The sequence below is a fragment of the Ranitomeya imitator genome, chromosome 4 (assembly GCF_032444005.1).
Source record: "Ranitomeya imitator isolate aRanImi1 chromosome 4, aRanImi1.pri, whole genome shotgun sequence".
In the NCBI taxonomy this organism is placed as follows: Eukaryota; Metazoa; Chordata; class Amphibia; order Anura; family Dendrobatidae; genus Ranitomeya; species Ranitomeya imitator.
Window position 1 is genome coordinate 471,523,950 of NC_091285.1, and position 26,945 is coordinate 471,550,894.

General features: G+C 42.6%; 1 protein-coding gene across 2 annotated transcripts in view; it reads left to right on the forward strand.

The window, feature by feature from the left end:
- Positions 1-26,945, forward strand: part of THSD4 (thrombospondin type 1 domain containing 4) — a 1,349,728-nt gene that overhangs the window by 320,065 nt on the left and 1,002,718 nt on the right. For both annotated transcript variants that reach the window (XM_069765881.1, XM_069765882.1), the window contains exon 5: positions 26,055-26,436. In XM_069765881.1, the coding sequence (XP_069621982.1) occupies positions 26,055-26,436 (382 nt within the window). The remainder of the gene's footprint in view (positions 1-26,054; positions 26,437-26,945) is intronic.

The window sequence follows — 26,945 nt, forward strand, 5'->3', positions numbered from 1 at the left end:
GCAGCCGATCCCACTCAGCTCTTTCAGCTGCTTGTAAAGCCCAGATGCATGAATCCAGGCCCATACAAAAAAAACCTCTCCTACATCACTGGGGCTTGGCACCTCATGGACTCATGCTATCTGTCCAGGACCTGTCCAGCTGCCAACTTACAATGTATACATATAGTGGGGAAAGTAAGTATTTGATACACTGCCAATTTTGCAAGTTTCGCCACCTACAAAAAATGCACAGGTCTGTAATTTTTATCATGGGTGCACTTCAACTTTGAGAGGCGTAATCTTAAAAAAATCCAGAAAATAACATTGTATGATTTCTACATAATTAATTTTCATTTTATTATTTGATGCAATAGGAAAACCTATCTTAATATTTGGTACAGAAACATTTGTTTGCAATTACAGAGGTGAGCTGTTTTCTATAGTTCTTCATTAAGGTTGTACACACTGCAGCAGGAATTTTGACCCACTCCTCCATATAGACCTTCACTTTCAGGTTTTAGGGCTGTCACTGGACAATATTAAGTTTCAGCTCACTCCAAAGATTTCCTATTGAGTGATTCTGTCATAGAAGGAAATTAAGTTAGTCTGACATGACTTATTAGATGATGATGTAGAGTGTTACAAATGGTAATGTTTGACAGTGTAGTCTCAGCTCTCTTCAGGTCATTGACAAGGTCCTCCTATGTAGTTCTAGGCTGATTCCTAACCTTGTTCAGAATCATCCTTACCCTACAAGGCGAGATCTTGCATGGAACACCATACCAATAAAGATTGAAAGTCATCTTGTGTTTCTTCCGTTTTGTAATAATTGTACAACAGTTGCTTTCTCACCAAGCTGCTTGCCTATTGTTCTTCAATACACACAGTAACACCTGAGAATCCCACACTAATATATAACTCCAATAGAATGAGATAATGTAAATGTGTTAATATATTAATTAAAAGGTGCACTGAGAGAAAGAAGTGGAAGCCACTCAAATATGAAGAACCTACAGAAGAGTACCCCAAAACAAAGGACGAAAGAAGGTACTGGACAACTGAAATATTCAATTATTGCCTTTATTACAAAAGATCGGCAGATAGGTGATACTAAACATAAAAAGCATGAAAAATAGATAATTAATAAGATTATTTGTTCTTCTAATGTACAGAACGACGGACCAAGGAAGGAAAATAAATAAACAATACTCAATTGGTCATATAAAAATCAATAATGCTATATGGTCCAAGAGAAAAAATTGATTCAATTATTGATATCAAATATGTGAAAAACTAAAATACAAAATAGTGCACACAACCCATAGCACATCCATAATGAGAATATATGTCACTAATTAAACAAAGAGAAATCTTTCTCCAAAGTAGGAACAATTCAAAGTGCCATAGTGCAAAAATAAGAGCAATGAAATACAGAAAGTGCAGTGATTCAAAGTTTGATTCAATTACTTCCTTCATCAGGGGATCTGACGGATCTTAAAGGTATATGCTCTTTGTATTGAATCCATACTTTGAATCACTGCATTTTGGTACTTTATGTATTTCATTGCTCTTATTTTTGCACTATGGCACTTTGAATTGCTCCTACATCGGAGAAGGATTTCTTTTTGTTTAATTAGTGACATATATTCCCGTTATGGATGTGCTATGGGTTGTATGCACTATTTTGTATTTTAGTTTTTCACTTATTTGATATCAATAATTTAATCAATTTTTTCTCTTTTTGGGGGGCTTCATACTTGGACCATATAGCATTATTGATTTTTATATGACCAATTGTGTATTGTTTATTTATTTTCCTCCTTTGGTCCATCATTCTGTACATTAGAATAACATAATTAATCTTATCATTTATTTTTCATCTTCTTGTCATAGCACGGACACGGGCTTTTAATGTTTAGTATTACCTATCTGCCAATCTTTTGTAATAAAGGCCATTTTATTTGAATTTTATTTATTCAGTTCTCCAGTACTTTCTTTCATCCTTTGTTTTGGGGTACTCTTCTGTAAGTTTGCCTATTGTTCTGTAGCTCATACCAGATTTGTGCAGGTCTTCAATTTTGTCCCTGGTGTCCTTAGACTCTTTGGTATTGGCCATAGTGGAGAGGTTGGAGTGTGATTGTGTGCATGGGCAAGTGCAATTTATACAGGTAATGAGTTCAAACAGGTGCAATTAATACAGGTAATGAGTGCAGAGTAGGAGGGCGTATTAGATAGAATTCTTGCTGGTTGGTAAATGATCAAATACTTATTTCATGCAATAAAATGCAATTTAACCCCTTTAAATTGTGGTTTGCACATTAATGACCAGGCCAATTTTTACAATTCTGACCACTGTCACTTTATGAAGTAATAACTCTGGAACACTTTAACGGATCTCACTGATAATGAGATTTTTTCATGACACATACTTAATGATAGCGGTAAAAATTAATCATAATAATTTTCACACTTTGAATTTTGATGCTCTTAAATCACAGAGATACGTCACACAAAATAGTTAATAAATAACATTTTTTCACATGTCTACTTTACATCAGCACAATTTTTTAAACAATTTTTTTTTGTCAGGAGGTTCTAAGGCTTAAAAGTTGACCAGCGATTTCTCATTTTTACAACAAAATTTGCAAAACCATTTTTTAGGGACCACAGCACATTTGAAGTCACCCCTCAAGGTACTCAAACCCACATTCAAGAAGTTTATTAATGCTTCAGGTGCTACACAGAAATTTTTGGAATGTTAAAAAATGAACATTTTACTTTTTTTTTCTAAAAAAACAAACAAACTTCAGATCCAAATTTTGTGATTTTTGCAAAGGTAACAAACAAATGTATTAAATGTATTGTGCAATTTCTCCTGAGCATGCCAATACCCCATATGAGGGATAAACCCACTGTTTGGGTGCACAGCAGAGCTCGGAAGGGAAAGATCACCATTTAACTCTTTGAATGCAAAATTTGCTGGAACAAGTGGTGGACGCCATGTCCCACACAAGTGACACCATTTTGGAAACTAGACCCCCTCAGGGTACTTATGTAGATGTGTATTGCACATCTTGAACCCCCAGTTGCTTTACATATTTTTATTACGTTGAGTCATGAAAATAAAAAAACAAAATCAAATTTTGGGGTCCATTTTCTCCTTTTACCCTTGTGAAAATATAAAATTTGGAGCTATAAAAAGATTTTTGTAGGTAATGTTTTATTTTTGCGGCTTAACATTATAAACTTCTTTGAAGCACCTAGGGGTTCAAGGTGCTCAATACACATCGCTGTTGGGAGGGTGGGTAGTATTACAATGAAGACAGGAGGCAGGAATTTCTTCCAGGACCGCACGCACAAGAACCTGGAAGAAATCATTAACATAAAGAAAGAATATAAGATTTCTCAACAACAAGACCATTAATATGAGGCATACAGGTAGGACCTCCCGCTGTATTTAATAGCCGGCACCCTCACTCCATCACAACTACGACCCCCCAGGAAGAAGCGACAAGCGAAACGCCTACAAACTCCACACTGCAGGTAAAAATAGCATGGTGTTACCGCCTGTTTAACATTAGGCACTTGCAATATGGCACTAGTCACTTTCAGCTCTCATAGGATTTTTCTCTTTAGACCTTGATATTTGGACATATTTACTTGCTATGCACTTGCGCTTTAGTTTTTTTACATTGGTATTTCTTCTGATGGTTGAATTATCTTAATATCCCTTGAGCCTGCTGTTGTACCTGTATTTATATACGCTAACACCACACAATACTTTGATTTATTTGAGATACACTGGCCCTTATGACTTTATTGTGGTTGTTAACATCATTTTTTGTGGATTGTTTGGAGCCCACTCTGCCTTGTTTGACTCCCCTTATTTATATTGATGATCCTTGATTTTAATCAATTGTGAATAAACTTTGTTTACTTCTACTTTTTGGTCTTGTACTTCCCCTTTTTTGGCCTATACAGATAGGACTAGCTTAACATTTCTATTACCAAAATGCCCATATTAACAGGTCATATACATCCCGGTGGGGGGGGGGGGGGAACTTGTCGGATTCCCTTTAATCTCAACAGCATAACTTGTCCGGGAGGGAACAGTTTTCAGGTTGCTCCTTGACATTCAATATGTATACAGAAATTTGCCACTATCAGAGACACACATGATCCTTTCTAGAAGGACATAGCTGATTTATGCTGTCCTACAGTTTGTCAGAACTCTTATGTTGGTTTCTGCATCCACTTTTTATGTATCCATGGTTTATTTCACCTACTACATATTTGGATAGGATCTTGGAGATGGAAATACCCCTTTAAATATATATATATACTTTCTTTTTGAATACTAGACACTTGTACAGTGCCTTGCGAAAGTATTTCAGCCCTCTGGAACTTTTCAACCTTTTCCCACATATCATGCTTCAAACATAAAGATACCAAATGTAAATTTTTGGTGAAGAATCAACAACAAGTGGAACACAATTGTGTAGTTGAATGAAATTTATTGGTTATTTTACATTTTTGTGGAAATTCCAAAACTGAAAAGTGGGGCTTGCAATATTATTCGGCCCCTTTAACTTAATACTTTGCTTCGCCACCTTTTGCTGTGATTACAGCTGCAAGTCTCTTGGGGTATGTCTCTATCAATTTTGTACATCGAGAGACTGAAATTCTTGCCCATTCTTCCTTGGCAAACAGCTCGAGCTCAGTGAGATTTGATGGAGATCGTTTGTGAACAGCAGTTTCCAGCTCTTTCCACAGATTCTCGATTGGATTGAGGTCTGGACTTTGACTTGGCCATTCTAACACCTGGATACATTTATTTGTGAGCCATTCCATTGAAGATTTTGCTTTGTTTGGGATTATTGTCTTGTTGGAAGACAAATCTCAGTCCAGCCTCAGGCCTTTTGCAGTCTCCAACAGGTTTTCTTCAAGAATGGTCCTGTATTTGGCTCCATCCATCTTCCCATCAATTTTAACCATCTTATCTGTCCCTGCTGAAGAAAAGAAGGCCCCAAACTATGATGCTGCCACCACCATGTTTGACAATAGGGATGGTGTGTTCAGGGTGATGAGCTGTGAGGCCTTTTATGCCAAACATATCGTTTGGCATTGTTGCCAAAAAGTTTGATTTTGGTTTCATCTTACCAGAGCACCTTCTTCCACATGTTTGGTGTGTCTCCCAGGTGGCTTGTTGCAAACTTTAAACAACACTTTTATGGATATCTTTGAGAAATGGCTTTCTTCTTGCCACTCTTCCATAAAGGCCAGATTTGTGCAGTGTACGACTGATTGTTGTCCTATGGACACACTGTCCCACCTCAGCTGTAGATCTCTGCAGTTCATCCAGAGTGATCATGGGCCTCTTGGCTGCATCTCTGATCAGTCTTCTCCTTGTGTGAGATGAAAGTTTAGAGGGACGGCCGGGTCTTGGTAGATTTGCAGTGGTATGATACTCCTTCCATTTCAATATGATCGCTTGCACAGTGCTCCTTGGGATTTTTAAAGTTTTGGAAATCATTTTGTATCCAAATTCGGCTTTAAACTTCTCCACAACAGTATCACGGACCTGCCTGTTGTGTTCCTTGGTCTTCACGTTGCTCTCTGTGCTTCAAACAGAACCCTGAGACTATCACAGAGCAAGTGCATTTATACTGAGACTTGATTACACACAGGTGGATTATATTTAGCATCATTAGGCATTTAGGACAACATTGGATCATTCAGAGATCCACAATGAACTTGTGGAGTGAGTTTGCTGCACTGAAAGTAAAGGGGCCGAATAATAATGCACGCCCCACTTTTCAGTTTTTGAATTTCCACAATAAGTTAAAATAACCAATAAACTTCATTCAACTTCACAATTGTGTTCCACTTGTGTTAGGACTGGCGGAAGGCACCAAGAAAGATGTTATAGATGCGTTCGCAGTCCGGGGTCCACCGTGCAGGAGAAACCCTGCTGCTAGTAAATAGCAGACTATATGGCGGTACACTAAAGTATATACATGTGGGTTCAACCTCACCCAGCGTGAAGGGAGCAATCCTGCTGCGTCACAGGATCACCTAAAGCGCGAGCGAGCAGTCCGCGTACTTAACCCCAACTGGGATTGAAGTCCGATTAGACCCTCGCTGGCACTACACCACAACTGGGTGTGTAAGGAAACTAAGAATAAATATATAAATGCACAGGAGTGCGAGCAATGCCGCACTGACGGACGCCACCAACCACACTGGCTTGGGTATGGAAAGCGCAAGGCAAGCGCACGGCGCCGTACAGGCGGACACAGCAAGAGGACGCTGCAATGTGTGTTTCGTGCTGTTGGACAAGTCGGGCGCTAGATAGCAAACATACACCTTCCGCGAACAGACATTCAATAGGGAGGGTTATTTAAAGAGCGACTTTCACTCACAACACACACACATATTTACAAGACAATACTAGCGCATGGCCGTGCGGTCATGCGCAGTTTATATAGTTGCAGCACAGGAAGTGTCCACAGGACTTTTGCCCTTCCAAGACCTGTCAAGAGGACCAATGGAATGTGCCGCAGAGCCTGAGCACATGACCCTCGATCTCCAACGGGAGATCTTACCCTGGGCATGCTCAGTATGCGCAGACAAGGACTTAGTCCCAGAGAAGTCCGCTCGCTGCTGACCAGGACTGGTTTTAATGGCAGAGACTGGAGAAACAGCAGTAACTCTCAGAACAGAGTGAGAATGAGCAAGACGCTGGGACCGACGTCTTTGCTGAGCAGACTCCACTGCGGCTGGATAAGAATGGGAGACCGCAGCGGAGGTGGCTCGAGATTCCCCCTGTGCAGAAGCGGGAACTCGACCCCTAACAACTTGTTGTTGATTCTTCACCAAAAATTTACATTTGGTATCTTTATGTTTGAAGCATGATATGTGGGAAAAGGTCGAAAAGTTCCAGGAGGTGGAATACTTTCACAAGGCACTGTATCTCTATGGATGATATGTTATATTGCTCTTTTTCATGCAATTTAGGTTTAAAGTTGACCTTGTGTTTTATTTTTGCGAATTCCCTTTTTTGTTATTTACTATATTACTTTACTTCCTTACCTAGGATTATTATTATTATTTATTTATATAGCACCATTAATTCCTTGGTGCTGTACATGATCTAGTACCTGATTAGTTTCTGCCTATCCACATATTGTATTCTACTCCAGCAGACATTCCATATTGCCTATGAAACCTCAGGCCTCTCATTGCTTCTGGGTATTTTTCTGTTTCTATAAGAAGTATGGAACTTGTTAGTGAGTTTTGCAACTGAAGACAGGTAATTTCACATGGTGCATACTTCAGCACTTGGTGGTCTTGTTTTAATGAGCTGCATGGCCTATTCCTTTGTGTCTGAGCTATTGTTGCTCCTTCAAAGTTTAATATCAAGATACTTACACATGCAGGGCAACAGGTCAGAAATGTGATGAGGAATATGCAGTGCCAAACGGAAAGTATGGTCTATTTAAAACACTTCTTCAGTATGGATTGTGCTAGGAAATACTCTGCTCCTGATTTCATATTTCAAAATGTAATGGTTGCAGGGAGATTATGGTTTCCTGGCAGAGTTCAGGGCAGAAAGCAGTTGTATAATTAGGCTAACGGCATGTGTACACGTTCAGTAATTGGCAGCGCTTTGGACGCAACACATGTCCGCTGTGTCCAAAGCGCTGCCGGTTCTTGAATGCAGAAGAATCCACATGTGTTCATTGAACTGAGCGGATTCACAACATCCAATACATTATATTGGTGACATTTATCTTGTGGAGACTGCAGTCTCCGCAAGATAAATAGACATGCTGCGGTCTGGAAAGACATGCCGCATGTCCGTCTCCGCAGGTGATCCGCGGGCGTCGGTGCACGCATAGTGGACATGGGATTTCTTGAAATAACATCCACTATGCTGTAACATCTGGATGCTGCAGGTTGGATGCCGCGCAAATACACAGCGTCCAACCCACAGCGTTTACTGACCGTGTGAACCTACCCTAAAAGGTGTTGCTCTCAGATGTTTCAGCTCAACTGTCTTTACAGGGAGTCACCTGAGTTAAAGCCACTGTTTAATGGTAATATACAGTTAAGTCCATATATAGTTGGACAGAGACAACATTTTTCTAATTTTGGTTATAGACATTACCACAATGAATTTTAAACAAAACAATTCAGATGCAGTTGAAGATCAGACTTTCAGCTTTCATTTGAGGGTATCCACATTAAAATGGAATAAAGAGTTTAGGAGTTTCAGCTCTTTAATATGTGCCACCCTGCTTTTAAAGGGACCAAAAGTAATTGGGCAATTGACTCCAAGGCTATTTCATGGACAGGTGTGGGCAATCCCTTCATTATTTCATTCTCAATTAAGCAGATAAAAGGCCTGGAGTTGATTTGAGGTGTGGTGCTTGCATTTGGAAGGTTTTGCTGTGAAGTAAACATGTGGTCAAAGGAGCTCTCCATGCAGGTGAAACAAGCCATCCTTAAGCTGCGAAAACAGAAAAAAAAAACATCTGAGAAATTGCTACAATATTAGGAGTGGCAAAATCTACAGTTTGGTACATCCTGAGAAAGAAAGAAAGCACTGGTGAACTCATCAATGTAAAAAGACCTGGGCGCCCACGGGAGACATCAGTGGTGGATGATCGCAGAATAATCTCCATGGTGAAGAGAAACCCCTTCACAACAGCCAACCAAGTGAACAACACTCCCCAGGAGGTCAGCGTATCAATATCCAAATCTACCATAAAGAGAAGACTGCATGAAAGTAAATACAGAGGGTTCACTGCACGGTGCAAGCCACTCAAAAGCATCAAGAATAAAAAGGCTAGACTGGACTTTGAACAGATGAAACCAAGATCAGCCTCTACCAGAATGATGGAAAGAGAAAAGTATGGCAAAGGCGTGGTACAGCACATGATCCAAAGCATACCACATCTTCTGTAAAACACGGCGGAGGCAGCGTGATGGCTTGGGCATGCATGGCTGCCAGTGGCACTGGGTCACTAGTGTTTATTGATGATGTGACACAGGACAGAAGCAGCCGAATGAATTCTGAGGTATTCAGAGTCATACTGTGTGCTCAGATCCAGCCAAATGCAGCCAAATTGTTCGTCGTTTCATACTACAGATGGACAATGACCCAAAACATAAAGCCAAAGCAACCCAGGAGTTTATTAAAGCAAAGAAGTGGAATATTCTTGAATGGCCAAGTCAGTCACCTGATCTCAACCCAATTGAGCTTGCATTTCACTTGTTAAAGACTAAACTTCAGACAGAAAGGCCCACAAACAAACAGCAACTGAAAACCACCGCAGTGAAGGCCTGGCAGAGCATCAAAAAGGAGGAAACACAGCGTCTGGGGATGTCCATGAGTTCAAAGACTTCAGGCAGTCATTGCCAACAAAGGGTTTTCAACCAAGTACTAGAAATGAACATTTTATTTAAAATTATTTAATCTGTCCAATTACTTTTTGTCCCTTTAAAAACAGGGTGGCACATGTTAAGGAGCTGAAACTCCTAAACCCTTCATCCAATTTTAATGTGGATACCCTCAAATGAAAGCGGAAAGTCTGAACTTGAACTGCATCTGAATTGTTTTATTTAAAATTCATTGTGGTAATGTCTATAACCAAAATTAGAAAAATGTTGTCTCTGTCCAAATAACTGTATAACTTTCTCCAAGCAGCAAGAGAAGAAGGCTAAAAACAACCTACAAGTGCAGCAAAAATGAAAAATTGGCAGTCACTGTACCTCCCTTGTTTTTCTTTTGTTTTTAGCTCTCTGCTCTTCTCAAGGGCAAGTTACATTGAGCACCACCCAGGACTTAGAGAAAAAGAATATAGAGAAATTATATTTTAATTTAAATAGGTGATCTGAACATATTTAGCCATGCCCTTGTCTACACCCTTCACAAATTATACTTCAATTTTTTCGGATATCCAAATCTGAGGTGGCTGACATCTCTGTTCCCCTTACTAATGAACAGTCCTGTTTAAGGCTATGTTCACATGTTATGTTTTCCGGCATTTTTCTGCTTTTTTCTGCAAATTAAAAGCTGTTTTTTACATTGCCAGCAAAAGCTGTGAGATTTTAGAAAACTCATGTACACACATTGTTTTTTTTTCCTGACTGAATTGGAAAACTGCTGCTAGTTTGAAAACTGCAGCATGTCATTTCTTTGTGTTTTGTGACATTTTTTCACTTGTAGTAATGAGTATGTGCAAAAAAGCAGCCAAAAAAATTGACTTCAGTTTTTGCAGTATTTTTATTTATTCTTGTGGTTTTCTCAAGTTTAAATCATAATGTCTTGGTCTCCTTACCTGAGAATGGCAGTTAGTATTAGTACAATTTAATTAAATTAGTGATGTGTAAAAGTAAACATTGCCTGACCAATGTGTGAAATTTAACAATACCCGAGCAACTCAGTACAGTAATATCTTAAGGTACTGTCACACTGAACGATATCGCTAGCGATCCGTGACGTTGTAGCGTCCTGGCTAGCGATATCGTTCAGTTTGACACGCAGCAGCGATCAGGATCCTGCTGTGATGTCGCTGGTCGGGGCAGAAAGTCCAGAACTTTATTTCGTCGCTGGACTCCCTGCAGACATCGCTGAATCGGCGTGTGTGACGCCGATTCAGCGATGTCTTCACTGGTAACCAGGGTAAATATCGGGTTACTAAGCGCAGGGCCGCGCTTAATAACCCGATGTTTACCCTGGTTACCATCGTAAAAGTAAAAAAAACAAACACTACATACTTACCATCTGCTGTCTGTCCCCGGCGCTGTGCTTCTCTGCACTGGCTGTGAGCGCCGGCCAGCCGGAAAGCACAGCGGTGACGTCACCGCTCTGCTTTCCGGCCGCTGTGCTCACAGTCAGTGCAGGAAAGCAGAGCGCCGGGGGACAGACAGCGGAAGGTAAGTATGTAGTGTTTGTTTTATTTACTTTTACGATGGTAACCAGGGTAAACATCGGGTTACTAAGCGCGGCCCTGCGCTTAGTAACCCGATGTTTACCCTGGTTACCGGCATCGTCGGTCGCTGGAGAGCTGTCTGTGTGACAGCTCTCCAGCGACCAAACAGCGATGCTGCAGCGATCGACATCGTTGTCGGTATCGCTGCAGCGTCGCTGAGTGTGAAGGTACCTTTAGGTAAACGATGCCTGACCAACTACCCTCACATTTCATCAACTCATGATCTTTTTTGATCAGAATAGTCACTATTTTTTCAGACATAAAAACTTTTTCCACTAAATCATTTGAGTCAGGACTCAGCTGCCAGGTAACCTGGGACCAGGGGCTCCTTCCCTGTCTCTAACACTAGGGGGCACCCTAGCTTGCTTTATTCCTCGGGATACTTCTGAAGTTGAAGATGCCAGGGCTGCCACCATTGCCTTATCTCCTGAATCTGCTTTCTATCTGTTCCCTTCCCCCACCCGGGAAGAGGGGAGCTGCTGTGCGCCACAGTACACCACCCCGATGAACAAGGCAACACGAACAAGGGCAACTGAAAATACCAGGCATATAAATATTCACTCACATATAACAGAGGAATGCATCGGGGAGTGGAGGACAGGGAAAAAACAAAGTAAGAGGAAGTAAGGCCATGCAGCATAAGCTAACTCTGAGGATGTGTTTCAATCAGGATCCAGATTATAAAGGGGATGGGAGTGCCTAACTGAGCTCAGCTGAGAGCTTAGACTCCCAGAGCTCCCGACATAGCCAATTAACCCCTGTTATGCCAAAAGAAATAAACACCATTTAAAAGCAAGGTGAAGTGCACTTCTTTTCAGTGTAGGAGTAGGAGCAATAAGACCCTGTTGTTTTCTGGCTTCTCTCTGTTGCAGTAACCCCGTGACACATACTTATGTTTGAGCATAGCAGAAATAAGTGTGATACTATGATTGCATCAGAAAGGCAAAAAAAAAAAAATATTCTGCTCTGCAGCCACTATTTCATCATTTTCCATTATTTTTTCAGTTCAACATGAAAAATTTGGTGTAAGGTTCCATTGAAATGTAGGTGTCTTTTCATTTATTTACATTTCTCTTGTACTCTTTTTTTTTTTTGCGGGGGGGCCTAAGGGGTAAGAGCACTGGATCGTGTCGTCTACACTTATTCGTTTTCACAAATCCAGAAACATTTTGACCGTTTTACACAACAGTGGAGAAAAGTGAAATCTCAGTAATGAGCATTACTATCCCATGGCATTTTTATATAAGAGCAACAACAGCTGAACTTGGGTGAATTCACTAGAAGGGATGACCTAAGATATGATCTGACATAGAAAATCAGCACCTTACTTCACAGATCTGAGCATGACAGTGATTCATTATGAGGCCCCAATGGCTATGAAACGTAAAATGAAAACTAAACTTCTCGTCAGCTTGGCAGGTCTTCAGACGATTACAGGGGTGTTGTAATGCTCATCTGTGTCAACTTACTTCCCTCCTAAAAGGATTCCTAGTTATTACAGTACATATTGGACTGGAGTGGAAGTGTACATTTTGTCAGAGGTACAATAAAATATTGTTTTTTTTCCATTATAGGTACAGTTACTAGGCAATTTAATTGGTAAGGGATGGGAGCTGTCCTTTATGAGATCTAATGAAACCTGGGCAGATCTAGATGTCATTTATTTTGCTTTTCTATGTTATGTGGAAAGATACAAGATATCCATGAGAACAAGAACCTGTCTAAAAGATGCATGTTCAAAAAAGAAATGTGCAATTGTTGTCTGCAAAAAGATGTATTCATTCTCATCTCGGAGCGGAATGGTAAAGGTCAAACTCAGTAAATTTTTCATGCACTATTGGATTCAATTTGCTAGAACAGCTGCCTTGACTGGTATTGTAGGTACATTGTTGGTTTGCAAGAGATAACTATTTTGTTGTAGTCCATCTCAGAATAACCCACATCCTACCTTTGGGCCTTACATGGCATACTTAAAAAAAAAAATATATATATATATATATATATATATTTATAAAGAATGTTGACAATATTTAATAAAAAGGGTTAACTGTAATAAATCTGAGACAATTGTATCTTAATTTGTAATTGCGTCCAGATGTGGTTGGCAATCAGGCAGCACTCTCACTCAGTGCTGCAAAGGCTTTTGGTAGTATCAAGTGGGAGTATAGTTAACTGGTTATTAGGAAAACGGGGTTTGCTAAGATCATTCTGGGTTAAAATTTATTGTAATGTATCAGTTCTTATGCCAGTAAATACACGTTTGTATAATTCTAGGATTTCACAGACTCCACTTCTGGTTATGAGGGAGATCAGATCAGATTATTAGAAATGAGGATTTCTAAACACTTGAATTCCTTTATACTGTTAAATATTATTCCAATTTTTCTTAGATTTCAGCAGATGTAAATACATAGTGCAAACTCCCAATACTGGTCACTGGTCAGTCGCACATAATTGTTGAAATTGATACTAATGCCCCCACTCCTCTACAGTTTTCACACTAACCTGGTATCAGAGGCGTATCTAGGGTTTCTGGCACCCGGGGCAAGAATTCATTTTGGCGCCCCCCCAGGACATATGTGATTTGCACACTTAGTCATGTACCGACGAGCTCCTCTCCCTAATGCTCTCAATATTCAGTGAAAAACAGAGAAGCAGAAGAGAAGCTCGTTGTCACAGGACCATAAGTATGAAAATCGCATATAGAATACTGTGCACAGTTCTGGTCTCCGGTGTATAAGAAAAACATAGCTGAACTGGAGAGGGTGCAGAGAAGAGCGACCAAGGTTATTAGAGGACTGGGGGGTCTGCAATACCAAGATAGGTTATTACACTTGGGGCTATTTAGTTTGGAAAAACGAAGACTAAGGGGTGATCTTATGTTAATGTATAAATATATGAGGGGGCAGTACAAAGACCTTTCTGATGATCTTTTTAATCATCGACCTGAAACAGGGACAAGGGGGCATCTTCTACGTTTGGAGGAAAAAAGGTTTAAGCATAATAACAGACGCGGATTCTTTACTGTAAGAGCAGCATCACCAAACCAGGGATTCAAGCTTGAGGAGGCTAATTTGCATATTCCAGGTGCCTTCTGGGAAAAGCGAAGAGTCTCCCTAAGCTAGAAGATCGTTGGGTACAGCCGGGACCAGCTGCTTGGAAAGCATCACCAAACCAGGGATTCAAGCTTCAGGAGGCTAATTTGCATATTCCAGGTGCCTTCTGGGAAAAGCGAAGAGTCTCCCTAAGCTAGAAGATCGTTGGGTACAGCCGGGACCAGCTCCTTGGAAAGCATCACCAAACCAGGGATTCAAGCTTGAGGAGTCTAATTTGCATTTTCCAGGTGCCTTCTGGGAAAAGCGAAGAGTCTCCCTAAGCTAGAAGATCGTTGGGTACAGCCGGGACCAGCTGCTTGGAAAGCATCACCAAACCAGGGATTCAAGCTTGAGGAGGCTAATTTGCATATTCCAGGTGCCTTCTGGGAAAAGCGAAGAGTCTCCCTAAGCTAGAAGATCGTTGGGTACAGCCGGGACCAGCTGCTTGGAAAGCATCACCAAACCAGGGAACCAGGAATTTTTGCCTGTAGGACATTATTGCAAGAGAGCTTGGCTGAGTAGATTACACAAGAAGGAAAACACACAGCAAGTCAGCAGGATCTAGGAGCAACATGGCAGATGTGACAACCTACATGGTGAGCTGCAGCATGTGCTACATGTTCACAGATCGACCAGAAGAAGAATCAAATTTCACCTGTCAGAAGTGTAGACTAGTGGCCCTTTTAGAAGAAAAGGTGCGGGGTCTGGAAGAAAGAATAGCAACTTTGAAACTCATCAAAAAGAATGAAGACTTCCTAGACAGAACAGAAGCATCTCTACTGGTCACAGAAGGTGAAAAAAGTGTCAGAGAACCTCCAAAAGCAGATGAGTGGAAGCATGTGACCAAAAGAAGCAAGAAGACCATGGAGAAATCACCAACCATACAACTGAAGAACCGATATCAAATCTTTGTAGAGGATGAAGATGGCACACCTAAGGATGAAGCAATACCAGCAAGCAAAAAAGAAAAGGGCACACAGCAACAAGTGACAGCAAAAAGTACAGCCAAGAAGCAATGCAGAGTGGTGGTGGTGGGAGACTCACTACTGAGAGGCACAGAAGCAGCCATCTGCAGACCGGACATAACTGCAAGAGAAGTATGCTGCCTTCCAGGTGCGATGATCAAGGATGTGACCGATAGGATACCAAAGCTCTTCAGCTCCAAGGACGTCCACCCATTTCTTCTGATACATGTTGGCACCAATGACACGGCAAGGAAGGACCTACCGACAATCTGCAAGGACTTTGAAGAGTTGGGGAAGAAAGTAAAGGAACTGGATGCACAGGTAGTTTTTTCTTCTATCCTTCCAGTAGACGGGCATGGCACCAGGAGATGGAACAGGATCCTTGATGCAAACAACTGGCTAAGACGATGGTGCAGACAACAAGGATTCAGATTCCTGGACCACGGTGTGAATTACTTGTACGATGGACTCCTCGCCAGAGATGGACTACACCTCAACAAACCTGGGAAACACACATTCGCCAGAAGACTCGCTACACTCATCAGGAGGGCGTTAAACTAGAAGAAGAGGGGACGGGAAGAAAAACATTAGACTTGAACAAAGAAGATCCAGGAAAACATACTCAGAAGGGAGGTAAGAACATTTCTAAAACAATCCACAGCGAGGAGATTGGAACTAAACAAAATCCTCTAAACTGTATGCTCGCAAACGCCAGAAGCCTGACAAACAAGATGGAAGAACTAGAAGCAGAAATATCTACAGGTAACTTTGACATAGTGGGAATAACCGAGACATGGTTAGATGAAAGCTATGACTGGGCAGTTAACTTACAGGGTTACAGTCTGTTTTGAAAGGATCGTAAAAATCGGAGAGGAGGAGGGGTTTGTCTCTATGTAAAGTCTTGTCTAAAGTCCACTTTAAGGGAGGATATTAGCGAAGGAAATGAGGATGTCGAGTCCATATGGGTCGAAATTCATGGAGGGAAAAATGGTAACAAAATTCTCATTGGGGTCTGTTACAAACCCCCAAATATAACAGAAACCATGGAAAGTCTACTTCTAAAGCAGATAGATGAAGCTGCAACCCATAATGAGGTCCTGGTTATGGGGGACTTTAACTACCCGGATATTAACTGGGAAACAGAAACCTGTGAAACCCATAAAGGCAACAGGTTTCTGCTAATAACCAAGAAAAATTATCTTTCACAATTGGTGCAGAATCCAACCAGAGGAGCAGCACTTTTAGACCTAATACTATCTAATAGACCTGACAGAATAACAAATCTGCAGGTGGTTGGGCATCTAGGAAATAGCGACCACAATATTGTACAGTTTCACCTGTCTTTCACTAGGGGGACTTGTCAGGGAGTCACAAAAACACTGAACTTTTGGAAGGCAAAGTTTGACCAGCTTAGAGATGCCCTTAATCTGGTAGACTGGGACAATATCCTCAGAAATAAGAATACAGATAATAAATGGGAAATGTTTAAGAACATCCTAAATAGGCAGTGTAAGCGGTTTATACCTTGTGGGAATAAAAGGACTAGAAATAGGAAAAACCCAATGTGGCTAAACAAAGAAGTAAGACAGGCAATTAACAGTAAAAAGAAAGCATTTGCACTACTAAAGCAGGATGGCACCATTGAAGCTCTAAAAAACTATAGGGAGAAAAATACTTTATCTAAAAAACTAATTAAAGCTGCCAAAAAGGAAACAGAGAAGCACATTGCTTGAGGGCGCCTCACCGCAAATGAAGCTAAATATAGATCATTGACCTATATTTAGCTTCATTCGCCGGGGTTTTGCAGAAATGAGCATCCTGCATTAGCGGAGCTCGTGTCTGCAAAATATTTTAACCCCTTCAGATGGATCTACATCGTTGGACGTTCCAGATCCTCGGAAGGTATGTATATTGTTGGTTTATTATGTTTTTTTGATTTACAGATCGAGGGTCTTCAGTGATTGGATTGAGAGTAGAATAAATTAATACAACAACCTTTGTGTTTATTTCATTAAATTATTTTTTAATAATGTGTTTGTGTATTTTTTTTAACCCTTTACTAGTATTGGATTAATAATGGATAGGTGTCATAATTGACGCCTCTCCATTATTAATTTGGCTTAATGTCACCTTACAATAGCAAGGTGGCATTAACCCTTCATTACCCCATATCCCACCGCTACACGGGAATGGGAAGAGAGTGGCCAAGTGCCAGAATAGGCGCATCTTCCAGATGTGCCTTTTCTGGGGTGGCTGGGGGCAGGTGTTTTTAGCCAGGGGGGGGGGGCAATAACCATGGACCCTCTCCAGGCTATTAATATCTGCCCTCAGTCACTGGCTTTACTACTCTGGCGGAGAAAATTGTGCGGGAGCCCACACCAATTTTTTCCGCCATTTAACCCCTTAATTTACTAGCTAGAACGGCCAAATTTTGCATAGACACACTACTGACATTAGTAGTGTGGAATATGCAGAAAAAATGGGGATATGAGATGGTTTACTGTATGTAAACCAGGTCTCATATCATGTCGGGTTTTAGGAAGGAGAAAGCAGAAGCCGGTAATTGAATTACCGGCTTTCTGCTATATCGTGCTGGATGAAATATTAATATATATACATATATGTGTCTACTGACATATATATATATATATATATATATATATATATATATATATATAGACAGTATATATGTTTTTTTTTGTCACATGGATCCCTTGTATAGCCGTATGTTGGTTTTGCAAGCCTGCGATAAAAACACGCAGTACGGATGCCATACGGATGTCACACGGATCATTTGATGCGAGAAAATCGCATCCTCGCACTGCACACGGATCAATGTTTTGGTAACATTTGTGCGATTCTCCATCAAAAACGGTCCGTTTTTTTATAAGTTGTGTGTGTCCCCGGCCTAACATAAATAAAAACATGAGTTAGTCAGTATCACAAATAACATTTACATCCAGGTACCTTATAGATGACATTGTCTCTGGAGTCAATCTCCTTTTCTTCATCTTGTCTAGACCCCATGATGACTTTTCTCATCCACACCCGTCTCTGCAGACTTCCATCTTCTCCGCTCTTTTGCAGAAAATCTCCACATGATGCCCTTAAAGATAAAAGTGTCATTATAATGCTCCTGAATGAAAAATTGCCCCTCACTATATTGTCTGCACAAAATATGACCCCACACTGTCCCTCTTATGGTACATGCTCTTCACACTGACCTCTCCTTTCCATACCGGCCCCCCTCTTCACACTGTCCTCTCACACTATGTCCCCCCATAGGGCCCAGTATTTATACTGTACTCTCTCATCATACTCCCCCTCCTTGGTATACTGTCCCCTCCTGGCTGTACCCTTACACTGTCCCCCCATGCTACACCCCCACTATTCAGTTTCTATTCTGTGCCCACTCACTTTTCTCACCCCATACTGTCTCATCACACTATTCCCCTCCCTCCTCATACTGTCTCCTCTCACATCCCTCCTGTTCACCATACTGTCTCCTCATATATTTCCCCATCAATTTCTATACTGCCTGCTCACCTGACTCCCCATTGTGTCTGCACACATCCCATCACCCTCACTCCCCGTACTCTGTCCACATACATTTTTCACATTGCTACTCATACTGTGTCCACATACATTCCCTCGTTCACTCCTCATACTGTCTGCACCCATCCCCCATACTGTTTCCTCAGATATGCCCCCCATTCTCCTGCACTGTTTCCTCATATGTACCCATTATTTTCCTCCTACCCCACCCCATCATTGCTCTCTTCACCACCTCCATCTTTGCCTTCTCCACCACCACCATCATTGCTTTCTCCCCCCCACCCCATAATTTCCCATTTCACCACCTCCATCATTTCCTCCTTTGCCTTTTCCACCATATCCATCATTTTTTCTTCCCCCACCATCCTCACCATTGTCCTTTCTGTCACCATCACCATACTTGCCCATTCCACCACCTCCATCATTTTCTCCGCTTCCAATATCATCAGTGTGCTTTCTACCACCACCATCCTTGTCCATTCCACCACCTCCAACATTTCTTCCCCCTTCATTATTGCCCTTTCCACCACCTCCATGATTTCCTCCTCCCCACCATCATTGCATTCTCCCCCCACCCCCATCATTGCCCATTCCACCACCTCCATAATTTCCTCCTCCCACCCCCATCATTGCCCATTCCACCTCCATCATTGCCCATTCCACCACATCCATCATTTCCTCCTTCCCCTCCATCCCAATTATTGCACTCTTCCTGTCAGCCCCATCATTGCCCTCGCCTCTACTCCATGTACACACACACAAAACCATTTACGTCTCTGCACTTTCACCCGCAACGCTACGCATGCACGCACAAACACACACGTATTGCGTACAGTATAATGGCCACACCTAGTTACTCCTACACATGCAGCTGAGCTCTGTACACCTTGCACACACAGCTCCGCTCAGTACACCTCGTACACACGTGGCTCTGCTCCATACAGCTTGTACACACACGTGGCTCCGCTCCATACAGCTTGTACACACACGCGGCTCCGCTCAATACACCTTGCACACACGCAGTTCCGCTCCGTACACCTCGTACACACACGGCTCCGCTCCATACACCTTGCACACACCCAGTTCTGCTCTGTACACCTCGTACACACACGGCTCCGCTCCATACACCTTGCACACACCCAGTTCCACTCCATCCACCTAGTACACACACGGCTCCGCTCTGTACACATCGTACACACACGGCTCCGCTCCATACACCTTTCACACACCCAGTTCCGCTCTGTACACCTCGTACACATGGCTCCGCTCCGTACACAGCCAGCTCCATTCCATACACCTTGCACACACGGCTTCTGCTCTGTACACCTCGTACACACACGGCTCTGCTACATCCACACAAACCCCTCCTGACCCCACACAAAAGCTTACCCTCGTCCAGCACCATGTGTGACAACCAGCAGACTCAGTCCTGCACTACACGGAGGCCCTTGATCATGTGAATCCTGACTCCTCCCCTCCTGTGACCTCATCACAGGTCCTTTGCACACAGCCGGCTCTCTGCGGTGGAGGAGCTCTGCTGTGGGGTAGTTATGCCGCTGTCACTTGGTATTGGACGCGCAGCACTTTCTCTGAGCCGGCTGTCAATTTGACAGCCGGCTCAGAGAATGGGACTATCTCAGTGTGGGGGCGGCAGAATTCCGTCACCGTGGAGCCTCCTTGGACCACCGCATCATCAGGCGGCCTGCTGGTGCCCCCAGTCGGCTGCGCCTGGGGCACATGCCCCGGCTGCCTTCCCCGGATACGCCACTGCCTGATATGGTTACCGCAAAAACATTTCTACCAAATCCAGTGAATTTTTAGAGTGCTGGCTCACCCTTATGACTGGAAGCCGAACATTGCAGTGGGAAATAGTTAAATTCCTCCCGGCAGCGGGGCTCTTAGTAAACAGTGTCAAAACCCTATTAACCTGTATATTAACTTCATATCTGCAGGTTAATAGCTTTATTTTACATGACAGGTTTCAAAACCTTGGAAAAAAATAAGTAGTGTATGGTGGTAATGGGATATGTATCCCATTGACCACTATAGATATTCAGGATAAAGGATTTTTTACACATGGGAAGCAGCAAGAATTCAGTTATTATCACAGTTACAGATAAATTGTACATATAAAAGTTTCCAATAACTACAAGAATAATATAGGTTACAACATGGTATTGTAAGAATATTTTATCAATGTTTTCAATTTTGTAACGCGATAACATTTAAACATGAAATATAAAATTGGAATTGCAATGCTGCTTTAGAAAATAGGTTGAAATGAAGATACGACTAAGTGCTACTGCTAGAAACGCCTTAGAATGTTGGACTCTCTTTAATCTGTCTGGGCGACACTTTTTTCATTTTAATGGAATAAAATAAAAAGTGAATTTTATTTGTATCCAACGTAGGGATCCTTTTTCCTCTCCTTTTTTCTAAAATGAAGATATTCGGTGCATACTTTGGCCAATTCATGCGCACCCAGCAGCAAACGACAAGGCGGCCCTCTTTGCTAGAAACCAAACCTAATGTGATACCTCTCCTGGGGTCCCACTATTATATGGATAGGTAGTATCCTGCTAATGTGTGGAGTGCTCAGTCAGAAAGCCTATGCATAAATATCAAGGACTGTATCACCAGCGTCGGACTGGAGCACCTTGGGCCCACCAGAGAAAATCATTCTTGGGGCCCACTATGTAGCTACATAGAAATAGATACAAGACCACCAATTGTGCGGTAAAAAGCGCTAATATCAGGGTATAATATAAGGTAGTTCACGTCTTAATAATGTAGCAAGGGTTGGGGTAGCCCCCTCACAGAATATAATGTAGCCCCCTCATAAAATATAATGCAGTCCCCTCTCATAGAATATAATGCAGCACCCCACAAAATATAATGCAACCCTCTCAGGTATGACACAGTCCCCACCATAGAATATAATGTAGCACCCCCATAGGGTATAATGCAGCCCCCCCTCATATAGTATAATGCCACCCAGCACAGAATATAATGTAGTCCCCTGAGAGAATGCAGTTCCACCACAGAATATAATGCAGCCCCCCCATAGAGTATACTGTAGCCCCCTCATATAGTATGATGTAGCCCCCATAATATTATGTAGTCCCCTGAGAGAATAATGCAGCCCCACCACAGAATATAATGCAGCCCCCCATAGAGTATACTGTAACCCCTCATATAGTATGATGTAGCCCCCATAATATAATGTAGTACCTTGAGTATAATGCAGTCCCCCCACAGAATATAATGTAGCCCCCCAGGGCCGTATTTAGAGTTTCTGCTGCCCTTGGCACTTTTAGCGCTGCCTCCCCTTTTGGTGAGTATGACACTATCGGCAGTGACTTTGGCAAAAATCGCTGATGTGAAAGTCGCCTTTTGCAGCAGATCGGGCAGTTTTTCTGCATCTGCCGCGTAGAGGATCATCTATGGCAACACTGCGTTCGGCCTCAGTCATTCTCTATGGGATTTGCGGCACTTGCCGTGATCTGGCAAATGTGGTACCATACCTCCCAACTTTTGAAGAAGGGAAGGAGGTATAAAGTTTGTGGCGCGCGTAGTGCGCCGCGGCAAATTTTAGGCCACGCCTCTGACTAGACCCATTTCACAACTAGTCACACCCATATCCACGTCCCAACCGCAGCCATTTAGCACTGCTGATCACACTGTTTTATATACAATAATTATAAACAAAAAAATATGGCCACACAGTGCTCCATACTGTATAATGACCGCACATGATGCTCAATACTGTATAACGGCCACCACACATGATGCTCCATAGTGTATAACGGCCACACAGTTCTCCATACTGTATAATGACCACACATGATGCTCAATACTGTATAATGACCACAAATGATGCTCAATACTGTATAACGGCCGCACATGATGCTCCATACTGTATAATGATCCCACATAATGCTCCATACTGTATAATGACCACACATGATGCTCCATACTGTATAACGGCCGCACATGATGCTCCATACTGTATAATGATCCCACATAATGCTCCATACTGTATAATGACCACACATGATGCTCCATTTTGTATAACGGCCGCACATGATGCTCCATACTGTATAATGATCCCACATAATGCTCAATACTGTATAATGGCCACACATAATGCTCAATACTGTATAATGACCACAAATGATGCTCCATACTGTATAACGGCCACACATGATGCTCCATACTGTATAATGACCACAAATGATGCTCCATACTGTATCACGGCCACACATGATGCTCCATACTGTATAACGGCCACACATGATGCTCCATACTGTATAATGACCCCCCTCCTGTATGCATGGCTCATCTCCCTCCTATCCCATATACATAGCTCATATTACCCCTCCTGTATGCATGGCTCATATTCCCCCCTGCATGGCTCATATTCCCCCCTGCATGGCTTATATCCCCCACTGCATGGCTCATATTCCCCCCTGCATGGCTTATATCCCCCCCTGCATGGCTCATATTCCCCCCTGCATGGCTTATATCCCCCCCTGCATGGCTCATATTCCCCCCTGCATGGCTCATATTCCCCCCCTGCATGGCTCATATCCCCCCCTGCATGGCTCATATTCCCCCCCTGCATGGCTCATATCCCCCCCTGCATGGCTCATATCCCCCCCTGCATGGCTCATATCCCCCCTGCATGGCTCATATTCCCCCTGCATGGCTCATATTCCCCCCTGCATGGCTCATATTCCCCCCCTGCATGGCTCATATCCCCCCATGCATGGCTCATATCCCCCCCTGCATGGCTCATATCCCCCCTGCATGGCTCATATTCCCCCCTGTAGCAGGCTGCTTATCTCTCCGCTCCTGCTCGGCGCGCCGGCTTATGTCCTCCTTCATTCCCCCCCCCGTTCCCCCGTCCCTCATACTCACCTGTCTTCCCACTGCACGGCCGTGCCGACATCCCTCGCGCTCTGTCCCGACTCCAGGCGGCGGCGCCGGTGCAGCACCTTCTTCCTGCTTGAGCGGTCATGTGACACTGTTCATTAAGATCATGAATATGCGTATATTCATGATCTTAATAAGCGGTGTCACGTGACCGCTCGTGCAGTGCAGACGCCGAGACCATCGCTGGAGCAGGCAGGGTGAGTATTCAAGGTGAGCGGGCGGGCGGCGGCGGGGGGAGGGCCCTGGAGCGGGGGGAGGCCCTGCCAGCAGATGCCAGTGTCAGGGCCCACCGGAGGATCCTCTGGTTCCCCGGTGGGCCAGTCCGAGCCTGTGTATCACGCTGAAACAGTCTTAAGTAAGGGAGAGAGGCCTCAACCTGTCGCTCAAACTGGGACTCTAACTATACCGGTCCCAGGGGTAGTCTTGAAGGTAGAGAAGCCTTGGTCTCCTACCTTAGTATGCACTTGTTGAATCCTAATATTTTCCTTCCTCCAGCTCAAGATGGACAAATCACTGCCCACACATGTCCTCCCTCCTAGTGTTTATACCACTCCACCTTGTATGTGCTGCCTTGACACTCTACTGCAGTGCATAAATGTTACCTGTGCTGACATGGACCCCACACAGGCTTATTATACTGTATGGGAGAAATGAGTCATATACTGTATTCATGTCTGATGTAATCCAGCACTCTAGAACATCCAACATCACCGCCTTTGGATGAAGTCAGAGGCTGATAAGATTACTTGTTCTGTGGGGATCCTGCAGTGTGTTCTCCCTCCATGTGCTCATCCAAATTCAGTCTAATCTTTCTAAGAATCACAGGCCATGCCCCCATGACACCACTGTTCAGTGCTTACTGCAGAGCTTCTTGTTACTTTCTTCAATGCACAGACAGGAAATCTCTGTGCTTTGAATGAACTGTAGCAGGAAGTGAGGAGCTGGAGGTCATGTCACCACATGTGGTAGCTCAGGAACACAGCAGAATTTTAACAGCAAATAAATTATGAAGTTTCTTAATTTCTGATAGAGATAATCACTAGTGGACATTAAAGGCCTCAATTATATAACTGCTTCGGCATATTTTTCATATGTCTCATCCACCTTAACACCAGCTTTAATTGTCTAAGCTGCACTTCCATAATCAACCCTATTTATCACCTAAATACAATCCTGTCTTCTTGGCCCATTTCCCAGAGCTAGTAATTTAAAAAGCACCACATACACATTCACACACAGTATGGCATTACAATAGTGCCACCTTGCAGGTTTTTCTATCTCTTGTGACAATGTAGAAGTAAAGAAGCACAAAAATGGCATTTTCTAAACCAATGACGCCCGTTAGACTGGATCACACCATAGGTGAGTGTAATCAAAGCTATTTTTTTGTTTTGTGGAGAGCGGATTGGGGACATATAAATAGGATTCTAGAATCCTTTATATGAACCTGTACAGATGCTGGCCCTACTTTATAGGGGAAAACCTAATGATAGGTTCTCTTTAAATTAGCTGTGCAGTGTTGTAGGGAACTTTGCCCAAATAACAACCATATTAGCACTGTACCTGTGACTGGTACAAAATAACAAAATAACTTAAATCACATGCAAATGGGGATGTTTTGGTGCACCCCTGTCTATGCTAAGATTTTGTTCCACCTTTATGCCTCCTTATTTGATTATTGGGTCCACTAATGATTGACAGTGCACACTTCCCAGAGGCATTGGCCTTCCTGTCTCCTTTCTTCCGGTGCTGCTTGCTAAAGTAACACACCCAGAAGTGCAGAAAGTGGCATCAGAAGAAAGGAGACAGGGAGGAGAACACAAGTGGCCATGCATGAGCATGAGACTGCACACATGCCAGCAGCATTTGGACAGCGGTCACTCTGGGGAGTGAGCACTATCAGTCAGAAGTGGGCGAAGGACCTCAATGTGCAAATGAGGAGACACCAAGGGTACTCTGAAGCATCATCATATGAATTTGAATTTATTTTCTCAGGCACTGAACCAGTGACAGGTACAGTTCTAATATGGTTGTTAAGAACTTTAAGTACTTATTGGCTACATTTGCTTATAACCATCATTTAAGTGGTATGGAAAAAAGATCAACCAAATTTATCTTGAGAATTTGCCATAAATGACCTCCTCTATAATCTCTCTTAGTTATTTCACAATGAATACTTCTCATTTCACTAATTGGATAGATAGCAGCGCTTTTGTCCATTCTGAATGAGTTATGCTATGTCTAAATTGTGGAGAACCCTAGCCAGTGACCTCCAAGACCAATTTAATAATGTATTTGTAATCCTCCTCATATTTTACTCTTAGTACAATAAATCTGTACTAATGGTAAAAAAAAAACAATAACAATTTGACGCGTTGCTTTCAAACAGGTATGACATTATTATTTAGCTTTGCAATGACTTAAATGTTTGCAGTTTGTTAAACATGAATGATATTAAAGACATGAATGATATTGGAGACACATCTTCAATTGTAGTTTTTATATTTTTGTTTGTTCTAATTTAGGAACCGAACAAGGACTCCGGTTAGTCCAGGATCTTACGGATATGGAAAAGTTCCCTACATATTACCTCTGCAAAGCGACACAGGTCAAGACAGACCAAGAAAAAAGAGACAGTCTCAGCTTGGGAGGCAGCACACCCATGGACAAATTATAGCTCAGAATCGTTACAGCATTGGTAACATTCGCCAAGAAGCAAATCCTTCAGCAAATCATTGGCTACCATCCCCTTCTCAGAACCAACCAGTATCCCAAAGTGTATACCCTGAGGTTCCTGTACAAGGAGCATCAGTCAATCTACTGAGAAGTAATCAACAAGTACAACGTGGAACTACAGCTATTTCATGTACTGGAGCCTACAAACAGTATAAACTGTGCAATAAGGATGTAAGTGCAAAACACATGCTTTCAATAACACTAACCAAATGCAATGTTCTATAGCCTAAATGCTAACACTAGATCATTACATTGGTACAATATAATTGAGAAACTGGTAATTTTCATTTGTTGTTAAAATTATTGTCCCTTAACCCCTTAGCGACCGCCGATACGCCTTTTAACGGCGGCCGCTAAGGGTACTTAAGCCACAGCGCCGTTAATTAACGGCGCTGTGGAAAAAGTACATAGCGCCCCCCAGAGGCCGATTTTCTCCGGGGTCTCGGCTGCCGGGGGTAGCCGAGACCCCAGAGAACATGATTCGGGTCGGTTTTCACCGACCCCGCTTTTGCGATCGCCGGTAATTAACCGTTTACCGGCGATCGCAAAAAAAAAAAAAAAAACGCGATTAGTATTGTGTTTCTCTCCCCTCTAATGTGATCGGACATTAGAGGGGAGAGAAATAGGGTCCCCCGAGCCCCCCACGGTACCTTATGTACCGGAGAAGGTGCCCCCCCGGT